The following is a 23,696-nucleotide window of genomic DNA, read 5'->3' on the forward strand; positions in this document are numbered from 1 at the left end:
TGTTCATAACAGTTTTATTTGTATTAGCCAAAAACTCAAAACAACCTAAATGTCCTTCAGTGTATGACACACATATTGGGACTTTCATACAATAGAATACTACTCAGCAAAGGAAAGAAATGAGCTTTTGATACACTCAACACTTGGACAGACTTGAACGAAATTATAAGGAGTGAAAAAAGCTAATTTTTGTCTATCATATGATTCCATTTACATACCTTTCTCAAAACGATGAAACTACAGAGTTGGAAAACAGATTAATGACTGCCAAGGTTAGGAAAGGAAAAGGGAAGCTGGGTGGTATAATTATAAACGGATAGCTTCTGGGATCTTTGTAAAGGTAGAGTAATTCTACATCTTGATTATAGTGATGGCTACATGGATCAATGTATGATAAGACCGCATAGGACCATGTCTAGCTATATGCGCACACGCGCACACACACACACACACACACATCCACACGCAGGAGTGCTAAGACTACACTCCTCATTTTACTTCAATTTAAAAAGTCTATATGTTATGGGCACTGCGAATAAAATAATCTTTCTGCACTGGGCTGAGGACTTCTCAACAACTGTAAGGGGAAATGCTTCTGCACTATTAAAGGACCACTTAAAATATGCTTTTGCACATTATACATTCAAGAGTTTATAGGCGGCCTATATGCATTCATTGACTCCTATTTCCTCTAAGCTTCAACACTAGCTTCTTAAGAGATGTACTTTCTAGAGTCGACGGACACATACGTCAGGCCCACAGGTCTTTCTTTCTCAGGTACAATAAACAACTGGGATGTCTTTAAATACCACAGGCTGAGAGCAATTTGCAAAAACGGCTGCCATATACACATAGCAATCTAGAAGTTGCATGTCTAAAGGCTGAACGGCCCCTCAGAGACCTGAAAACCTTGAACACTTAACCATATATTGGCATATGTGTGAGTAAACAAGAAATTCAGAGCCAAATACACATGAAATGCCATCTGGAATCATTCAGCTTCCTAAATGAGTTTAGTGAAGGAATACATGATAGGAGTTTTATTAAGAGAGTTGCCTATTTACTCCCTTACTAAATTTATTGCCCAGTTACGCTTTAGTTGTCGTACTCATATGCAATAAGCAGGGAAGGCTGATGACCCTCTCCAGCTAATACATCAAAACCATCAAATGTTATTCCTGTCATGCATAATTTCAAGTCACAGCCCAGCTTTAGTTAACCGAAGCTCTTAGCAGATACTTAAAACAATCAGTGTTTACTACCACTGAAAGCTTTCTACCTTATATGACCATGCACAGGCCAAACTGAAAGTCTTCTACATAAACTATAATATTTCCACTAATAAGTACATTCCTGTAACATCAGCAAAATAAAGGAATTCAAGGAAGGGATACGAACACTTATGGCATTAGGTTGGGAAAATGTTGCCAGCCTGCTGCACTATTTTTTTAATGACTGCCTGCCACCATGGAAAAATGACGGAAGGTGTTTAGTATATGTGTGTCAGAAAAGACTGTCCCCTCAGGAGAGCTGAACAGTTATTAGAAAGCAAATGTGCAAAAATACTTTCTGTACCCTACCAAGCTCAAAGATGTGTTAATGTTCTCAAAGAGAGAAACGAGAGGTAGCTCACAGAAGAATGGAATTTATATAAAAAGCAATGGCTGGTGGATAGACAGGGTGCTTATAAACAATTTGACACCACACACAAGAGAGACCATTCATGTTCTGAGGGGAGACTTCCTAAGGGACCAAAAGAAGTTGCAGTAAAGGAGAAGCAAACAAGTGTCTTCTATCAAACGAGGTTTACCTTTAGAATAAAACATAAGAAATAAAAGCAGCAGGGATCAAAGCTAGTGTTAAGCCAACATACAAGTGATTGCAAAAAATTGTTATTTATTTATTAAGGATTTATTCTCCATCTACTTTAATATTTTTAAATGTTTATTTTTGAGAGAGAGAGAGAGAGAGAGAGAGACAGATGGACAGAGTCCTAGCAGGGGAGGGGCAGAGAGAGATGGAGACACAAAATCTAAAGCAGGCTCCAGACTCTGAACTGTCAGCACAGAGCCTGATGCAGGGCTCAAACTCACAAGCCGTGAGATCATGACCTGAGCTGAAATCAGATGCTTAACCAGCTGAGCCACCCAGGCGCCCCTCTTTATCTACTTTTATAAAGAATTTGAGGGCAGCAGATCTTTTTTTCTTCCCCCATCTTCTCTTTTCAGGTAGTAGAAAACTTGGACATCTTATAGTGTCAGTCAGTACCTAAAGAAAACAGGCTTATGATTTATAACAGGTCAGTAGCTGAACCAGAATTTCTGAGGGAACTGTGAAATCTGGCATATTGAATACAACAATCCTTCCTCTATTTTTTCCCATTTAATCTTTGTTTGTGCTCCTAACTACATATGGACACCACATCTCCTGTCCCCCAAATACCACAGCCTTTATGACCTACCTCCCTTTTTAGGGAAAAGGACTTAAAGTGCTTATATATTTTTTTAAAATTTTAATGTTTATTTATTATTTTTGAGAGAGACAGACAGACAGAGAATGAGCAGGTAAGGGGCAGAGAGAGGGAGATACAGAATCTGAAGCAGCTCCAGGCTCCAAGCTGTCAGCATGGAGCCTGACGAGGGGCTCGAACTCACAAACTGTGAGATCATGACCTGAGCTAAAGTCGGACGCTTGACCAACTGAGCCACCCAGGTGCCCCATAAAGTGCATTATATTTTATGTTTAGCTATTATTTCATTGAATGTTAGCACTAGAACTCTTTTTTTTTTTTAAATGTTTTATTTATTTCTAGGAAAGAGAGAGAGACAGCGTGAGCAGGGGAGGGTCAGAGAGAGAGGGAGACACAGAATCTGAAACAGGCTCCAGGCTCTGAGCTGGCAGTCAGCACAGAGCCCGACGTGGGGCTCGAATCCACGAACCGCGAGATCATGACCCAAGCGAAAGTCGGACGCTTAACCGACTAAGCCACCCAGGCGCCCCAGCACTAGAACTCTTATATGATAGTTAAATTCTCATGCATATTTTATCTGCCCCACGAAAGTATATTCTCCTTGCAGAGGGGGTAACAGGTGCCCAGTGTATTTTGGAGAAGCATACCATATACAAAAACGTAAGTTACAAAATAAAACATTTAAGTATAAAGTGCTTTTTAAAGTATTAAACATTATCACTTTTATATACATTATTTGAAATATTTAAATATTCAGTATTATACCTTAATACACATTATATAAGGAATTTTCTTCTGATGGAGCCACCAGGCATTTCTAAGAAAAAACATACTTCAAATTTACCAAGTGATGTGATTTTATCAAATTCTATAAGGACTGACAAAGCCATTTTTAGCTGCTCCATTTAAGGTCATTATAAATAAAAGGACAAATACCTGTCTATATCATAATAATATCTTCTGGTTCAATAATTTTCAAGCTTTTATCTAATTAAATGAATCATATAATATTACGGATGCTTTTTTTACTTCTATTTTATATTACAGGGTAGACATTAGATGATTGAAGGTTATATATATAAATAGATTGTATTATTCATCAACTTCTTTTCAGGTTGATGAAAGAAACTTTTAGTTAGAATAAAGAAGCATTGGATGGATGGGCTGGAAAGTGAATAGCCTTGTCTAACAGGTACCCCTTCAGGATGACTCATCCTTCCACAAGCAGCTCACTTAGGAAGGAGAGTCAAAAAGGAAAGGGTAAGTGGTAACACTGGTAACCTCGAGAGCAAATACTGAATTGTGAAGTGACAGAGCAAATTTTAAGGGACTAGTTTCTGCCCTGAGTCTAGTAACTTAAAGCAAGTTGAGGGGGAGAAAAGATCAGGATCAGGAAGAAATGCCACTGAGTTCTGATTCTAATATCTCTCTTTCATCCTTTCTTGGCATGCACGGAAAACAATAATCTTGATGTGAAAATAGGTAAGCACTGGGGAAACATCAATCCAAGCGGTCAACAACTACATTTCACCTGGGGTAATAGATTCTGTAACACACCATTAGAGATGGCTTTCTTTCATGGTGACAGGAAAGCAGAAATATTTCCTATGTAAAAGTAAACACTGTTCCTCAAATTAATTTTGTAGAATATCTGATCGCAGTTGCTCTTTCTTTCTTAAAATATATGCCATCATTAAAATAATTATGAAAACCTCAACATTTTAAAAGATACAGTTGACCCCTGAACAACAAGGGGCTTGGGGGGGCTAATTTCCCACATAGTCAAAAACTCACCTTTAACTCATCAAAACCCAATAATAATAGCCTACTGTTGACTGGAAGCCTTATCCCCAACATAAAATCAATTAACACGTATTTTGTGTGTCACATGTATTATACATACTATATTATTTTAATATCTCACTTTTTCTTGTATTTTTCAATATTTCTAGGCTACACAGTTCATCTGCAGGTTTTTTCAAATTGTTGCAAGTCTCCAAAATACTTTTCCAATGTAAAAGTGTTGGAAAATGTAAAATTTACATTTTCCAAATGTAAAATTTATTGGAAAAAAAAAATTCTACATACAAGTGGACCCATACAGTTCAAACCATGTTGTTCTAGTCAACTGTAGTCTATTTATAAAAAAAAAAAAAAAAAAAAAAAAACAACTTGGGGCACTTGGGCAGCTCAGTTGGTTAAGTGTCCAACTTTGGCTGAGGTAATGATCCCATGGTTGGTGAGTTTGAGTCCGTGTGAGGCTCAGAGCCTAGAGCCTGCTGCAGATTCTTTGTCTCCCTCTCTCTCTGACCCTTCCCTGCTCATATCTGTCTCTCTCTCTCCTTCAAAAGCAAATATTCAAAAAAAATCTTAAGAAAACTTGTCAAGCTAGTGTTGTAATTTGCATTTGCATTTATTTACAAAAAAAATAATTTTTTGTAGTATTCACTGTCAAGGAAATACAATATTTTTTAAAATGTTTTATTTATTTCTAGGAGAGAGAGAGAGAGAGAGAGAGACAGCGTGAGCAGGGGAGGGTCAGAGAGAGAGGGAGACACAGATCTGAAACAGGCTCTAGGCTCTGAGCTGGCAGTCAGCACTGAGCCCGACGCGGGGCTCGAACCCACGAACCGTGAGATCATGACCTAAGTGAAAGTCGGACGCTTAACTGACTAAGCCACCCAGGCGCCCCGGAAATACAATATTAAGGGGGGAAAACAGATATAGAACTTTCCGGGTAAAGATAATCAGTGTATGGTTGTAGAATATCTAGACCATGTGCTCCACAGAGGAGGTATGTGTTGCTATAAGACATTTGGCAAAATAGGATGATTTCTGACAGGGAAGAAGGCTTAAGGAAGTAAGGAATAAGAATTGAAGATTCAAAACCATTCACTAGGAGGAGATGGTAGTAGGAATTTTCTGTCTGAAAGAACAGTTTTGTCCATGCTGTTATTCACTAGAATAACCAGGGGCTTCTAAGAAATGGAGAGGCCAGGTGGCTGGAGGGTGAACAGCTGGACACTACAAAGAAGGTGAAAGGGAAGAGAAGTGCTCAGAGAACTTACCTGCGACAGTAAGTAGCCACAAACTCCAGAAGCCGATAGTGAACATGAAAACCCTACATGTTCTCCAATAAGTCAGCATTTTACATATCACCAATCAAATTAAAATCTCATATTAAAATAAGGTGAAAATGTACATGAACAATCCCATGTCATTTCTTTCCAGTGCACCAGTGTTAATCATTTTGACTCTCATTTTCCAAGGAATTCACTCAGATAGTTACTTCATCTAAAGGAACACAGCTATCAAAAAGTCAGTCAATGATATTATGAATTGGCAGGCATTATCATATCTTAGATGAACAAAAAAGAAATGGAATTTCTGGGTTTTATTAAGTCTACAGAGTTAATCTGTAAGTGATTCAAGATCTAAAGCTTTTTTTTTAATTCTGAAATTCACCTGAAGCACATTTTTAGTTGAAAATGAGCACACTTACAGGGATTCCATGAACCAGCTCAATAAAACAAGGAAATATGAGAGTATGGTTTTAAAACAGCTATGTGGAGAAAGTCAATACTCCTCTCACATTTGTTTGAAGAAATAATGATTAAATGTTGCTTAAAACATGAGTTAAATAGCTCTAGGAAGTTATGGGAACACAGATGGTTAATCCAATTCATTTTCATTAATGTAATACGGTATACATTTTTGAGGATGCTATATCATGTGACATGTGCTATATCCTTCTTCCAGATTAAAGTTTATGGCATGTCAACTACCACCCTAAGTAAAGAGTACTAAAACTATAAAGCATGCCTGTTGAAATCCAATCCTGAGAAGTGTAAAGTTAAACCTCTAATTCTTTCTACCGTACTTGCTTTTCCCCCCCTCCTTCTAATTGGATTAGAACTGTTTAATTACAAAGGGGTGTAGGATTTTTTTCCTCCCATATTTTATATATTTTTTCTTCAACTGAACTTCTAAGAAGATTCACTTCAGGGTCTGGTTTGGTTCGACTACTTAACAGTATTGTTTCTTGAACATAAAATAAAGGAAAAATTGAACCATTATCTGGGGGAAAAAACAGTGCAACTGATAGTTACTTACACGTGGACATTTTTACAGACACATTTTTCATTTGATGTTAATCATTCAAAACACTAAAGAAAAAAATAACGACTGTGCATCAATTATTCCTCCATCACCTCTCCACAGTCCGTCACTCCCCACCTACTTGCAAACTCACCTGGCCACATGCGGAGGATGTATTAAGAATCGGGAGCAATGGATATTTTTAACCAATTGTAAATATTATATACTGCTTATGAAGAGACCTTATTCTCTGAACTCAAGGATAGTCACTAACCCTAAATAAACTATAAAGATTTTTGTTTTAAAAAAAAACTCAGTAGGGTGCACCATATTTAGTAACTATGTGGTTTCACTAGGTCTTAATTCCTCAGTAAACAGGAATTGGGCCCTCAGGATTGTGGTTTTTGAAATTAGGGTGTGTTTAGATTTGGAGACTGCCCAAAATTCATTCACAACTAGAAGAGAAAGCTGACTGCCAAACATATGCAATGAGGGGAGGAAAAAAAGATTACATTCTAAATAAGGTTTGTATAACAAATACTTCCATCTGTTTCACAGAGATCAAATAGAACTACTTTAAAACAGTCTGATGACATTTAAGCATCTGGAAAAAAAAAAAAAAAAAGCATGTATTTATGGGAAAGGTTTCAGGATAGTTAATGTTTTTTTCCTCAAGGATAAGTAGTGGAATGGTAAATAAGATTACTCCTCATATTTAATAACAAAAAATAAGTTTAAACACTACTTTATTTTTATAGATAATGTCCCTTCAAATATTTTGAAACTATTAAGGCACAATTAAAACTCTATCTCATAACTTTTGAACACCGCTTTGGATCTAAAGTTAATAATTAGTTATTTACACAATAAAGTCTGAAAGATTTACAAGGAGAACTCAAGCCAAGTACAAGTACAAACACACCGCTTTTTCCTTCAGGAGACACCTTCATATGAGCAAGACTCATGTCATATCCAGTGACAAGTTACCAAATAAGAGCAAACCTCCGCGAGTCTCACTCTCCCTATCATCCATGACAGTTACTGCCTCTCAGCCTTCAATTTACCCCCACTGAACCCACTCTCAGATAATAGAGCTTTTAAAAGTTCCTCCTTTACAGTGAACACAATGTTAACCTTTACCAGTAGGAAGCACCGGATGGACTCTGCAGGAAGAAGGGGCTCCTTTTCCTGATTGTGGCATCAGGCACTTGCCTCTTCCTTCTGCTGCGCAAGTGATCAGCAGTACGGGTGTGTAAGGACATGTGGGTGTCCTCTGCGCACGCCGCAGGAGCACATCCAGAGTGCAAACCTTATGGCAAACTAGGCCTGGTGTCCTTTCCACACCTGATGCGGACACTGTGCACTATGCACATGCACCAGCCATGACTAACCTGTGACCTGAGGTTTCTTTCCGGGGCTCTCTACACAAGGACACTGTACACACATGAGCGTCATTCTCCAGGCAGCATCCTGACTCCTGCGTGTCTGCTCACCAGCTGTGGCTCACATACCACTAGAAGCTTGTTTCCTGCTAGGCTCAGAGACTGGGACCAGCAGCAGCCCAGCAAACCAGCGGGCTGCAGCCACACCTCCTCCAGGCAGATCTGTACCCCAGCTTTCCCGACAGAGCTCTCCTTTCAAGTTTTTCCCTCACTGGGTACTCTCTCTCAGCCCTGGGGTAGCACTTAGGGTTCTCTTGACATCTTTGTTCTCTCCTACCACAGGCTGATCATTCATAATAACAAACCTCCAGATACCTTACTCCATGGTTTCTAGTCTTTGATTGGACCCAGAATGAGAGACCACCCCACCCCTACTTTCTGGCTTGAGACTATGAGGCAGGATTACTACATATGTCCTACATACATACAAGTGTATGAATGAATAGACAACTGAAGCCTCACAGGACCAAAACAGAATTCTTATTTCCTATCCTTTACCAAAGCTCTTGTACATATCAATTATGGCAACCCTATCGCTTCTATTGCTTCGGCCATATTTCCTGAGTAGTTTGTATCCAATCAATCAGCAAATTCTATTGACCTACTCTTCAAAGTATTTCCAGAATCTGACCACTTTTCACCAGCTGCATTGCTTCTACAATGGTCCAAGTCATTATCATCTCTTACCTCCCTCCTAACGGTCTCTGACATTTCATCTTGTCTCCCCATATCTATTCTTCAATAGTCAAAGGCTTCCTTCTAAAACGTGACTCCTCTAAATAAAACTCTATGTGTATTATATTCCCATTTTACTCAGAGTGAAGCCAAAATCTTACAAAGGCCTGCAGGGCCCTAGATGAGCTGGTCCCCTCAGTACACCTTTGATCATCTCTATACTTCCATCCCCTGCACCATTTCATTCGGGCCTTCCCATTGTTACTTGAATACATCACACTTGCTCATACGTTAGGCAGATACCATCCCCAGGACATCCCCATGGTTTCTCTTCCTCATCTCCTGCAATTCCTACTTAAAATACTATCTTTAAATAAAAACAATATTTTACATTTTTTATTTTTTATTTTTCTTCCATATTTTATTTCATTTTTTTCCTTTTGTAGTTTATTGTCAAGTTGGTTTCCATAGAACACCCAGTGCTCATCTCCGCAAGTGCCCTCCCCCATGCCCATCTCCTCCCTTCCCCTCCCCCACGCCCATCAGCCCTCAGTTTGTTCTCAGCATTCAAGAGTCTCCCAGGGTTTGCCTCCCTCCCCCTCTCCCACTCTTTTTCCCCTCCCCCTCCCCCATGGTCCTCTGTTAAGTTTCTCCTGTTCCACTTATGAGTGAAAACATATGGTATCTGTCCTCTGCCTAACAACAATGTTTTAAATTGTACCCACCACTCAGAGCAATCTCCAATCTCCTCAAATTAATTTTTTTCTCCATAGCACAAAATAGTTTAAACACTGTACAGGTATCTATTCTAGAAAACCCCACATTTGAGGTCTTAAAATAATTATACTTACTTCTTTTAATGACTATTTATATCCAATTATTATAAGTATCCTAACATACCAAAATGATATTTTCATGCAATAATCCTTTCTTTTAATTTTTTACCTGTTTTACTAAATGGGCTGAAGTAAAAAAGTAACGACGACAGAGGAAAGAGTCAGTGAAAGTATCCAATATAATGAACAGAGAGAAGAAAATACTGAAAACCAGATGAACAGAGTTGCAGGGATGATTGTGAAAATATCAAAAGGTCTAATATACATCTACTTGGAAACTCAAAAGGAGAGGATTGAGACAGACTAGGATAGAAAGAATATTTGAAAATTGAATGATGGAAGGTTGAACATTTTCCAAATGTGATGAAAAACAAATACATAGAATCAAGATAGTCATCAAAATCAATCAGAATAAATACAAAGAAAACACTGTCTAGACTTGTCTTACTGTTACCATAAGGAACAGCGGAGTCCAGGGGCAAATGTAATGTCTCATATGCACAAGGAAAGAAATGGTCAACTCAGATTTCTATATCCAAAGAAAATGTCATTCAGAAATGAAAACAAAAGAAAAAACATCCTAAGATAAAAGGAAATAAGGAGATCTCACTATGGAAAGATATGCATCCAAAGAATATTAAACATACTTAGTTGGACTGAAAGGAAATTATACCAGAGGGAAACCTGACCTTCAAGATAAAAGGAAGAAGAAGTAATGTTAGCAAGACGCTGGACTAATAGGCTGTGGACTCTTCTTCCCCATATGGACACAGAGATTCAGCAACAACAATACATTTATCAGTTCACTTTGTGAGAAATTCAGAAACTAGATGAGAGGCTCCTTTACCATGGGCATGTATGAAGCAAGCCATATAGAAATTGGTAGGAAAGTTGAGACACACTCTCATCATAATCTCCACCACTGGTAGAGTACCATACAGTTGGGAGACAACTCCCAGCATCTCTCTTCTCCCTAAGGAGCAAAGATTTTGGTCTACACGGATAATACTCCAATTTTTCTGGCTACTACCCAAGGGTCTGGGTTCTAACTCACTTGTCTCTGAGAACTGATAGAGCCCAGCATTCATTGGCCCGACAGGGTCTACAAAGAACAGAGCTGCAGTTTGAATGAGAGTTACAGGCACTTGCCACACATCCTCCTTCTGGCCCAGTGCACAGTGGGCAGCAAACTCCAGCTCCCAGCTTCTCCCTAGGAAGAAGTCGGACTAGACATCTACCATTACAACTTTTTTGGCTATTACCAAAGAGATTGACTTCTAACTCACTTGTCTCTGACAGTCCTGTGGGGGGTCCAGGGAACACGTAGCAGTTTGAAAAGCATGCCAACACTTGCCACACAGCCACTTCCCATTGTACAGAACAGAACAACCAGGCAATACACTCTACCTCCCAGCATGTCTTTGACGGAGTTGGAACATACATACAGCATCACAAATTTTAGAGGAGCTTCTCAAAACATTGGCTTCCATCTTGCCTATCTCAGGGGACTAATGAGTTCTGGCATATTCTAGATACCTGGAGGCTTCTGCATAAATAGCAGTTTGGGGAGCCTGGGTGACTCAGTCAGTCGGGTGTCTGGTCTCGGCTCAGGCCATGATCTCATGGTCCATGGGTTCAAGCCCTACATCAGGCTCTATGCTGACAGCTCAGAGCTGGAAGCCTGCTTCAGATTCTATCGCCCTCTCTCTCTGCCCCTCCCCTTCTTGTGCTCTGTCTCCCTCTCTCTCTCAAAAATTAAACATTAAAAAAAAAATAGCAGTTTGGGGGCGCCTGGGTGGCTTAGTTGGTTAAGCGTCCGACTTTCGCTTAGATCAAGATCTCGCAGTTCATGGGTTCGAGCCCAGCATCGGGCTCTGTGCTGACTGCCAGCTCAGAGCCTGGAGCCTGTTTCAGAGTCTGTGTCTCCCTCTCTCTCTGACCCTCCCCTGCTCACGCTGTCTCTCTCTCTCTCTCTCCTAGAAATAAATTTTAAAAATATTTTAAAAAAATAGCAGTTTGGACTAGCATGAAGATTTAAGAGGCACTCAGATTCTTGGACAGGTGATTGGTAAGGGTCTTCCATACAAGGTCAGGCTGTTTTGTCGAATGCACAAACCCTAACTCAGAGGGTCAAGGAAAATGGAGAAATTGGGAACTAATTTCCAAATAAAAGAATAAATGCCCAGAAAATTAACTCTAATGAAATGGATATATATGGTTTACCTGATAGAGAATTCAAAATGACTGTCTTAAAGATGCTTACTGAGGTCAGGAGGGCAAAACATGAACAAAATGAGAATTTCAACAAAGAGATAGCAACTATTAAAAAGGACCAAACACAAATAGAGCTAAAGAATACAATAACTGAACTAAAAAAAATCAGAAAAAGGATTAATAACACACTAAGTCAAGCAGAAGAAAGTATCAGTAAACTCAAATACAGGTCATTGGAATTAATCCACTAGGAGAAAGAAGCAAAAAGAAATAAAAACTGAAAAAGAGTGAAGATAACTTAAGGGACTTATGAGACAATGTAAGCAGACTGGTATACACATTATGGGAATGCCAGTTGTTAGACAAGAAAGTAAAAGGGACGGAAAACTTACTTAAAGAAATAATAACTGAAAATTTCCAAATCTTCGAAAAGATAGAGATATCCACTTTCATGAGGCTCAAAGGATCCCCCACAAGATCAATACAAGTAAGTTTACCCTAAGACACATTATAATCAAAATGCCAAAAGTCAAAGACAAAGAGAGAATTTTGAAAGCAGTGAGAAAAAACTGACTTGTCACAAATAAGAAAAGTCTCCATAGGGCAATCAGCAGATTTCTGAGCAAGAGAGTGAGATTATATTTTCAAAGTGCTGAAAGAAAAAAAATTGCCAGTAAAGAATACCATACAGGGGCACCTGGGGAGCTCAGTCGGTTAAGCGTCCAACTTCAGCTCAGGTCATGATCTCACAGTTTGTGGGTTTGAGCCCGTCAGGCTCTGTGCTGAATGCTTGCTCAGAGCCTGGAGCCTGCTTCAGATTCTGTATCTCCCTCTCTCTCTGACCCTCCCCTGCTCATGCTCTGTCTCACTCTGTCTCTCAAAAATAAATAAATGTAAAAAAAAAAAAAAAGTTGAAAGACAAACGTATTAAAAATAACTATAAATAAAAATATACTAAATATACAATAGTTGTGAAATCAATAACATACAAAGCAAAAGTGTAGGGTTTTTATATGCAACTAAAGTTAAATTATTATCAGCATAAAATCAACTGTAGTAAGTATATTTTATGCAACCCATGTAACCACAAGAAAATACTTACACAAAAAGAAGTTACACAAATGAAACAGAGAAAAGAATTACAGCATATGAATAAGAAACAAACAAAACACAACAATAAAACACTAAAGAAGAGAGAAAGAGAAAAGACTGACAAAAGTCAGTCAAAGCAAACAGAAGACACTTGACTAATTGGGTAACAAATACTTCCTTACCTATAATTACTTCAAATGCAAATGGATTAAACTTACCAATCAAAAAACACAGAGTGGCTGAATGAATTAAAAATCAAGATGAAAATATGTGCTATCTATAACAGATCTCACCTCTGGATTTAGGGACACGCACAGACTGAGAGTTAAGTGGGTGGAAAAAGATGTTCCATGCAAATAGTAACCAGCAAAGGAGGTTATAACTTACAACAGACAAAATAGACTTTAAGTCAAAAACTATTAAAAGAGACAAAGATGATCATTATATAATGATAAAAGGGTCAATTAGGAAGATAATACATTATAAATATATATGCCCCCAACATCAGAGCACCTAAATATATAAGGCAGACACTGATAGATTTGAAGAGAGAAATAAATAGCAATACAATTAAGAGCAGGAAACTTCAACATCCCACTATCAATGACAAACAGATAAATAGGCAGAAAATCAATAAAGAATCACTGGATATGATTAACACCACTGACCAAATGGACCAAATGAACACATACGTAATTTTTAACCAACAACAGTGGAATATACATTGTGATGTCAAGCACACACAGAGCATTCTCCAGGACAGGTCACATGTTAGAATTCACAAAACAAGTGCTTAGAAATATAAGAAGAAATATAAGAAGAAATTCATGATCTCACGGTTCATGAGTTCAAGACCCATGCTCTGCTCTGTGCTCACAGCTCAAAGCCTAGAACCTGCTTCGGATTCTGTCTCCCTCTCTCTTTGCCCCTCCCCCACTCATGCTCTGTCTCTCTCTGTCTCTCTCTCTCTCTCAAAAATAAACGTTTAAAAATTTTAAAAAAGAGAAATATAAGAAGACTGAATTCATACCAAGTATCTTTTCTGATCACAATGGAATGAAACTAGAAATCAGTAGCAGAAGGAAAACAGGAAAATTCATGAATAGGTGTAAATTAAACAAGAGACTTTTGACTAATGGTTCAAATATGAAATCAAAGGAGAAATTGGAAAATATCTTGAGACAAATGAAAATGAATACATAACATATCAAAAGCAGTAGTGAGAGGGAAGCTTATAGCAAAAAACATCTATATTAAAAAAGAAGAAATAAACAACCCAACTTTACACCTCAAGGAACAAACTACAAAAGAATAAATGACACCCAAAGTTAGCAGAAAAAGAGAAATAATAAAAAGTACAACAGAAATAAAATAAAGAATAGAAAATCAATAGAAAAAAAATCAATGAAACTAAGAAATTTTTTAAAGCTAGTCAAACTAACAAAACTTTAGATAGAATAACTAAGAAAAAAGGGAAGACTCCAATAAATACAACCAGAAATGAAAAAGAAGAAATCACAACTAATGCCACAAAAATAAAAGGATCATGAGACAACCAGGAAAAATTTTAAGGCAACAAATAGTAAGTTCCCAGGAACATACCCACACTAAGACTGAATAAAAAAAAAAAGTCTAGGGGCACTTGGGTGGCTCAGTCAGTTGAGTGTCCAACTTGGCTCAGGTCATGATCTCCTGGCTTAAGAGTCTGAGTCCCACATAAGACTCTGTGCTAACATCTCAGAGCCTGGAGCCTGCTTTAGATTGTGTCTCCTTCTCTCTCTCTCTCTACCCCTCCTTCGCTCATGCTTTGTCTCTTTTCTACATATCTCTCAAAAATAAATAAACATTAAAAATTTTTTTAAAACACCGGGGCACCTCGGTGGCTCAGTTGGTTGGGTGTCCAACTTCGACTAAGGTCATGATCTCAAGGTTTGCGGGTTTGAGCCCCACGTCAGGTCCTGTGCTGACAGCTCAGAGCCTGGAGCTGCTTCAGATTCTGTGTCTCTCTCTTTCTCTGCTCCTCCCCCACTCACACACTGTTTCTCTGCTTCTCAAAAATAAATATTAAAAACAGTTTTTTAAAGAAGAAAAAGAAAGTCTGAACAGACTTATAATAACTAAGGAAAACGAATCAGTCATCAAAAAATTTCCAACCAATAAAAGCCCAGGACCAGATGACTTCACTGGCAAATTCTATCAAACATTTAAAGCAGAAATAATGCCAATCCCTCTCAAATTCTTTCTGAAACCTGGAGGAAGGAATGTTTCCTAACACTGCATGAGGCCAGCATTACCCTAAAACCAAAGCCAGAAAAGGTAGCACCAGAAAGGAGAACTACAGGCCAAAGTCTCTGATGAACATTAGATGCAAAAATCCTCAACAAAATATTAGCAAACTAAATTCAACGGAATACTCAAATGATCGTACACCGTGACTATGTGGGAGATAAAGGCAATGGAAAGATACAATTCTAAATGTGTTCGGGTCTCATGAGGAAGCCTCCACATACAGGGTGTAAAACTTGACAGAATTCAAAAGAAAAATTAAAGATTATGCAATTCTCTTAAAATGTCCTAAAATCCCTGGCTAACCATAGCCACTGCCTGCTCCCACATCTCCCCTCTTGTCCATTCCTTCCAGAACTCTTTACTCACAGGCACCTTCTTCTCCCCAGCGGGCTGACCCCTCTTCCATGTTTCCAAATCTTGGCACATACCATTGTCTCTACTTAGAACACTTCGGGGCACTTGTTGGGATGAGCCCTGGGTGTCATACGTAAGTGATGAATCACTGCACTCTGCTCCTGAACCCAAGACTACACTGTATGTTAATGAACTTGAATTAAATAAATAAATAATAAACAAATAAAGAAATGATTTAAAAAGAGAGAGAGAACACTTTCATTTCATTTCCTTCTTGGGTGACTCCTACTTTCCAAATGTCCCTTCCTTAGAGATGATTTCCCCACTGAGGATATGTTTTCAGAGCCCATCTGCAGCTGCACGTCGCTAACTCTCCTCTCTCTTTCTGGGTATGTGCGGTGCGTGTACATGAACGAGAGGAAGACTTCATTCATTAAAATGAATCCCTCTGACTCCCTTCGGAGTCAGAGCACCGAAGCCACTGAGCATGGGTTGTAGCACAGTGCCTGACATTTAGTTAGCATTCCGTAAATATTTTTAAATCAAACAAATAAAGAAGAAAAGGGAATATGTTATTTATTTCTTTATCATTCTTTCTTTTAAATGTGAGGGACACACCAAGCATGCTTTGACAAGGGAGAGCTGGGGAAAGCAGCAAGCAGGGAATGAGAATGGTTCCCTGATGGGAGCATAAGATGATACAAAGATAGTCATAGATATTCTTAGATAAGGTGATAGTGACAAATGAAGAAAGATTGGTACATATGAATCAGGTGGCTTAATGTCCAAATACATGTGAGGTAGGAAGATGGGCGCATGCAGGGGGAAGGAGCTGGAATCACACACAGCCTGAATGGTTTACTGTAATGTTTCAAAGAGTTCATTCACTCCTCATTCATTCCACCCCATTAAAGAAGATATACACCCACAGAGAAGATATACAACTTCTACTATAGTTACATGGGTTGCTGGGCTGTCCCCATCTGGTACAGTGCACACAAAAATAGGTAGAATCCTAGGCCCCTTGGGAATAGTAAATTCATTGGTTTCATGTAGTGCTTCTGGATGTGCCCTTGTGAGATTTAGGATAGGAGAGGAGGGACACGATATTAAAAGCATGTTCATATCATGTCATGCTCATTAAAACGGTTGCATATTTTAATCTACCTATGACACAGCTGAGGAGAGTTTGTGGGACGTAGAAAGGACTCCCACCAAGGTACCCTGGAGATGTTCATTATGCGGCCTTATTTTTATCAGTCACCTGTAAACATACAGGCTACTAGCAACTAAAAAACGCGAAAAAAATGTTCTGCACTGTGTACTGAAAAATAAACTATAAGGGTTCCTGGGTGGCTCAGTCGGTTTTGTGTCCAACTTTTGGTTTTGGCTCAGGTCACAATCTCGTGGTTTTGTGAGTTCAAGCCCCATGTCGGGCTCTGCGTTGGCAACATGGAGCTTACCTGGGAATCTCTCTCCCTCACCCTCCTCTCTCTCTGCCCTTCCCCCACTCGTGCTGTCTCTGTTTCTCTCCAACAAATCAATAAACTTTTAAAAATTTATAAAAAATAAACTGTAATTGATTCTGTGGTCTTGGGTTCATCTTGGGTTCACTGAAGTATGTATTATTTAGTATCAGCTGGGAAGAGAAAGCTCAAGCTTCTTGTCAGTCCCCTGGACAGGCAAAGGCTCAGGGTAAACTGAGAAAAGGCAAGAGTTTCTCTAGCGGCTCCAAGGTGCTCTTGAGGCAATAATCTCCAAACTTACATCAACAAACAAACACGCTCCATTTGCCCCACAACAGAATGCCACTATTTTATTTTTTATTATGTCTTTATTTTATTTTGAGAGACAGAGACAGAGAGCGAGCAGGGGAGGGGCTGAGAGAGGGAGACACAGAACCTGAAGCAGGCTCCAGGCTCTGAGCTTTAAGCACAGAGCCTGATGCAGGACTCGAACCCATGGACTGTGAGATTATGATCCGAGCAGGTGAGATGCTTAACCAAGTGAGCCACCCAGGTGCCCCAGAATGTCACTATTTTAATTCAAACTATTACTTGAAAAATTACACATAATCTAATGAAATATTTCTGGTGTAGTAATGGTTAACCTTATTTATGCAGTAATTCTGTTTTTTTAATACTTTATTTTTTGATAGAGAGATAGAGACAGCCTGAGCAGGGGAGGATTAGAGAGAGAGGGAGACACAGAATCTGAAGACAGGCTCCAAGCTCTGACCTGTCAGCACAGAGCCCGATGAGGGGCTCCAACCCATGAACCGTGAGATCATGAACTGAGCTGAAGTCGGACGCTTAACAGACTGAGCCACCCAGGTGCCCCTATGCAGTAATTCTGAATCTTTGTAGAAATATTTCTAAAATCATCTTTTTTTAAAAATTTTTTAATGTTCTTTATTTATTTATAGGAGAGAGAGAGAGACAGCGTGAGCAGGGGAGGGTCAGAGAGAAAAGGAGTCACAGACTGAAACAGGCTCCAGGCTCTGAGCTGGCAGTCAGCACAGAGCCCGACGCGCGGCTCGAACCCACGAACCGCGAGATCATGACCTAAGCGAAAGTTGGACGCTCAACAGACTAAGCCACCCAGGCGCCCCAAAAATCATCATATTTTTAAGAAAGCTGCATTAATTTTTACACTGTTCTTTCAAAAAAGTACATTTGAAATACAATGACATAAATAATTTTCATGTCTCTCAATTATAAAAACCATACTAAGAACAAAAACAAGTCATTCTTTAATTAATTAGTAATTATTAATATTATATATAAACCATTAAGCTTCAGATATAATATAAAAATCCTAATAGTAACTTCTAGTTCTGTTGAAAGATAAGACATATGCACATATAAAGAAAAAAAAAGAAGAAGCCAGTGCCCAAGGAAAGGAAGATAAAAAGCACTACAAGATTTCAAAGACAGATGTCCTAAATATAAAGGAAATTATGGGAATAACTGACAAAATTTGACTGGGATCTGAGGATTAGATGATAGCAATATATCAGCATTAATTTCCTAATGTTGATGGTTGCCTGATGGCTCAAGACATACTTATTTGTAGGCAATATGCACCAAAATTCAAGAATAATAGGGTCTAATATTGCAATTTATTTGCAAATGATGCAAAAAAAAAAGCTTGCTACACCACATTGGCAATTTTATTGTATCTTTGAGACTGTTTTAAAGGCTAAAACAAACTTTAAACTGATTGAGAGTAAAGTAGTATGATTCTGAAAATTATAACAAAGTATTCTCTCTTAAATTCATGTTCCCTGTACAGATACAAGTATCTATCCTGCTTCACATGGCAAAATCTTGAGGCCCTCGATGAAAAGGTCCAGTTTTACTTTAATTTACAAGGCATTCAGCCTTTGTTACCCTCAATCTTACCAGCCTGAGAAGTAATCTTCTGCAATTTGACATTCATGGTTCTATGCCCACATTTATTTTTATTTAAAGAAAAAAAAAAACCTCTTAAGCATAATAATACTGAGTGGTCTAAAAGACTCTTCTCCATTCATTTGATGGTGTCAAAAAGTTAATGTTGTTAGTATGAATTATTAGGAACCCCATTTAGAAATGAGAGTATGGAAACCAAAGAACAAAGGCATCTATCTGTGTAATTGCAGTGCTGGATCCTGAACAGAATTCCTTTGAGTTCTTTTATCCCATGTTCTTTCGTACCATACAGGGCTGCCTCCAGTCCTCCTGAAAGCTCTATTCAGTGATCACCATGAATCAGGAAATTCTGTGCTTAGCGCACATTCCTTAGGAGAGGTGAGCAGGTGCCACCAGAGCTCTGAGCTGTGAGAACCTTGCTGTGTCTCAATTTTCTAAAAAGGGTTAGACAACAACAGTATTTCTTCTTCATAAGTCACAGGTGAGGCATTTAGAGGATTAAATGAACTTCTATATGTAAAGGACTTCGAACAACCGTTGGTGCATAATCGATATTAAATTATCACTATTTCTAAAAATTCAGGGAATTTTAGAAGCCTAAACAAGTGAAAAGAAGGGATTTGAACAAATACAGTTTGCATGTATAGGGAATAGGCATTATTTCTTACATTCGGGGGAGTCCTTTGCTTTGTTAGAGGCATATTCATTCGCTAAATGTGGAGAACTCTACTGCTGCTATGTATTACTCAAAAAAGCATAGATTTCTGCCTCAGCACTTATCCCTAGAAAACTGAAAACCCTTATATATAAATAGATCTCCAGGAGTCTCTCCTTAATGACCCAGAATACTTCCACTAGAAACATTTTAAATCTTCATTTACCCTTTTCAAAGTGTCAACCATACTTTTTATATCTGGCAGGTTTACAATAAATTATGACTGGGCTACTGGACCCCACTGGAAAGAACTGCTAATTATTTTGCACATGAAATCCTCTTAGGTTACTAAAGAAATGAAAACAGCACAAATGTATGTTCAATACAGATCCTCGTTTCCAGTGGGTAGCAATCAGTTTGAATATGCAAACAGGATTTGAAAAACACATGATAGCCCAAAAGAGGTTTTTCCAGTCATTAATTCATATAAACATTTATTTAACATTTACTGAATACTTCCTATGTGCCAATATTCCTTAATTCTAGATACTAGGGATATTGCCATGGATAAAACAAATATTTCTCCCTCTTTGTACTTTAGTGAAAGTCAGCTAGGAATTAGCATGAGTTCTATTATTCATAATGGATTCTTTAAGTTCCTCTACCATCGATGGCTAGCAAAGAAATCCAGCGTTTTACTACTTGAACTGGTATTACTAGAAACCATCCCCACCATTGCATTTTCCTGACACAATGGAAGCCTGAACCATTGTTTGATAACAACAACAAAGAGAAAACCACGAAGTAAACAAGTCCCAGCTCCTTCTACCTTCATGAGTACGATAATGAGAAACTAGACACAAACTCTGGGTGGCTATCTAGTTCAGAGTCAGAAATTTCTATTTCATAAAAATTAATTTGCTCTGACAGGCTAAAAACTCCCAAATAAAATACTCTAAATCACTGCACATTAAACTTTGTTCAGAAACATCGTTGTTCCCAACTTCCCTACTTTTTCTGCATATATTTCTACACATGGATATATCAGGTTAAGACATTCATATGTCTTCATAGAATATATAAGACACATATACAATATACACATATATATTATGTATATATGTAAGCATTTATATATACATATATGCAATGTAGGTATAAGAAAAACAGTTAAATAGACACCAACATCATACATCATTATGACCTATCGAAGAAATTACTATCTCTGGTATTTCCTCATTTCTTCCATATGATTCTCCTGGTTGGGAAAGGATTGGTATCAAAGATTCAAGAGAAATGAAAACTTTCTGTACCTCTAAACGGATATGTTTTACATACCCATTTCACTGGGACACTAATGTACTGATATACTAAATATGTGATTTATTTTTCCAGTTTAGACAACTATATGATCAACAAAATATTTCAAATTTTCTTTTTTTTGTTGTTTTTTAGAGAGAGAGTATGTGTACAAACAGGGGAGAGGGACAGAGGGAGAAAGGAGAGAAAGAGAGAGAAAGAGAGTGAGAATCCCAAGTAGGCTCCACGCTCAGCTCAGCACGGAGCTCAACTGGGGCTTGATCCCATAATCACAAGATCATGATCTGAGCTGAAATCAGGAGTTGGATGCTTAACTAACTAAGTCACCCAGGTGCCCCATATAATCAACCATTCCAGCCTCCCCTCTCAGGCCTCATTAATGACTCATTCTAACTGAGCACCTATGGTCATTGTGGTGACCAGGTACCAAGACTACACTTGATCAATAGATTCTATGCAATGTACCATAAGAAACATTTTCTCTTACAAAGGTCTAAATTTCACAGGGGAAACCACATATAAATATGTTTAGAACATAGATCAAAAACACTATTCCTAAGGGGGTGGTCAGGGAAGAAGTCTGCATCCTGTTCACTATGTGTATCTTCCAGAGCCAGGAATTCTTTGACTTGGGGCTGAAAAGTCAAGGGCCAACTAAAGCCATGCCCCTAAAGAGCACAGAGGCTTAATACCAGGCACATTATAGGCAAAAGCAGAAACAAAATGAAAATACAGAGCCCAAAGATACCAGGTATAAAATAGGGCCACACAGAGACTTTCTCCAAAACACATATAGTTCTGAAGAACTATATATAGTTCTATTGCTATAGAATATAGTAATATATTTATAATAAATATATATAGTTCCTCAGAAGCACTCTAAAGGCCCTGATAAGAAAATCACTTTCTTACTATGTGAATCAGTGTATTTAATGCCGTACCCCAGCTAAAGCCATTTCATGTTTCACCACGCAGTTCCCAAAGGCACAGACCGTATCATGCTATAGTCCTACTTCTCTGATTCCTTACTGGGTTTTTTTTCCTGCCAACATAAGAAAAAGTGCTGCTGGAGGAAATCTTGAATGTTCCGCCACTTGGTGAAGCAAACCATGCAGTTAGAAGAAGTGGACTCAAATGAATTACACCCCAGCTATCCCACATTAGCTATGGGATTTTGAGCAAGTCATTTGACCAGCTATCCCTAAATTTCCTCATATGTAAAATGAGGATAATAATAATACCTACCTAGAGTTTTCATGTGAAGATTAACTAAATTAGTGCAGAGCAATGCTCAGCTCAAATTAACCTCTATGTGAGTATTGACTATTATATTTCAAAAGAGGGGATACGAATGACCTCACATGCAGCATGCTTTGAACCACAATCTTTGAAATTATGAGGCCATCCATTTGTCCGGTAAGTTCCCTAGAAAGTATTTAACAAACTTATACTTAAGTGAATTTAGTGCACCCAGATATAATTTTCTTAAAGGACATTAAAGCAATGAGTCTAGATGTGCATATTGGCAAGTATTGTGTATGTATTATATACTCACACATAAAATTCCTTCTATTACTCACATTCTCATAGAGAGCTTGAAGGGTCTCCAGATCAACCACAGAATTGTCCAAGTTCACAACAGCTGTGGGGAAAAAAAGACAAAAGAAAGACTATAAATTGCCATAATCTAGCTGTGAAAAGATATCTGATCATCCTGGACAATAGTGGCCACCTCCAGCACAGTGGTCTAACTTCGGTGCATCTTAAAGTGTTAAAGTTTGCACTTGTCACTCAAATACAAAATCCCATGAATATGACAAAGTCTGTCTCTCAAGGCCCAGCTGCATGAATTTGAAAAATTTGTTTAATACCAGCAAAACAGGAAAATCACTCCTGTTACTGCCACATCCTATTCTGTGAGATAAATGCTCATATCTGCCAACTCGCTTAGACTTATGACAAAAGCTGAATCTACTCACTAAACTTAAGGACTTAATACAAAAATGATAAATGCACTTCCTAATATAATTCTTTAAATTGTTATAATAAAAGGATAATTCTTTGATTATGGTATTGAGACTAGCACAGATGTGCACTTAAAAATCCATCCTTAATGTACAAACTACCCATGTTTATACAAGGAAGAAGTGGAATGGATAATAAAAAACTGGGAATATGTTCCTGAATACATTTCTTTTGGCCTGAGAAGCATGCTGGATTTTGGAGTCAGTATGTTTTATAACTCAGTTTGGGCAAATTCAGGTTAATCAAAAGCATTCTGCATTACCTACATACACGTTAGCTAGAAATGACGTGAATTTGCCCTGATCAGATCTATGCCAAGTAGCCAGTGAAGCTCCTATGGGATTAAAGATTTCTGAGAGAAAAATCACAAAGTGGATAATCACAAATTGGTTAGATTTATTTTGATAACTGAGGCATTTTACAGTGTCTTTTCCTCTCAAAGCCTAAAGTACATGAGACATTTTCTAGTTGACTCTGGCAAAATCCCAAGGAAGAATTTAAAAAGACAAGTGGGAAATTGAAGCATATGATGGATGAGAAATCTAACCAAGACAATTTAGCATTTCTATTTGGAGCTGGGAACAGAGCCCAGATTCACCAACAAAGATCATAGTAAGTAGAATATGATACTTCCACCCTAATAATATTCTACTATCTCCATTTCCAAAAAATTATGTCTCAAATATCAACCTAAGAATTTGATTAAAATTCTCAGAAAAATCTTTTCACTCCTTAAACCACATAAGACAAACATATCACAATCTGTTTAATGGCTCAAAGTAGTAAAAACATACCCCAACTAACTCTGACTAT

At 38.1% G+C, this 23,696-nt stretch overlaps 1 protein-coding gene across 2 annotated transcripts in view; it reads right to left on the reverse strand.

Moving 5' to 3' along the window:
* Positions 1 to 23,696, reverse strand: part of FMN2 (formin 2) — a 367,841-nt gene that overhangs the window by 137,940 nt on the left and 206,205 nt on the right. For both annotated transcript variants that reach the window (XM_039217406.1, XM_039217407.1), the window contains one exon: positions 22,439 to 22,500. In XM_039217406.1, coding sequence (XP_039073337.1) covers positions 22,439 to 22,500 — 62 coding nt within the window. The remainder of the gene's footprint in view (positions 1 to 22,438; positions 22,501 to 23,696) is intronic.

This window comes from Hyaena hyaena, unplaced genomic scaffold (assembly GCF_003009895.1).
Source record: "Hyaena hyaena isolate Hyena2069 unplaced genomic scaffold, ASM300989v1 scaffold_686, whole genome shotgun sequence".
Taxonomy (NCBI): domain Eukaryota; kingdom Metazoa; phylum Chordata; class Mammalia; order Carnivora; family Hyaenidae; genus Hyaena; species Hyaena hyaena.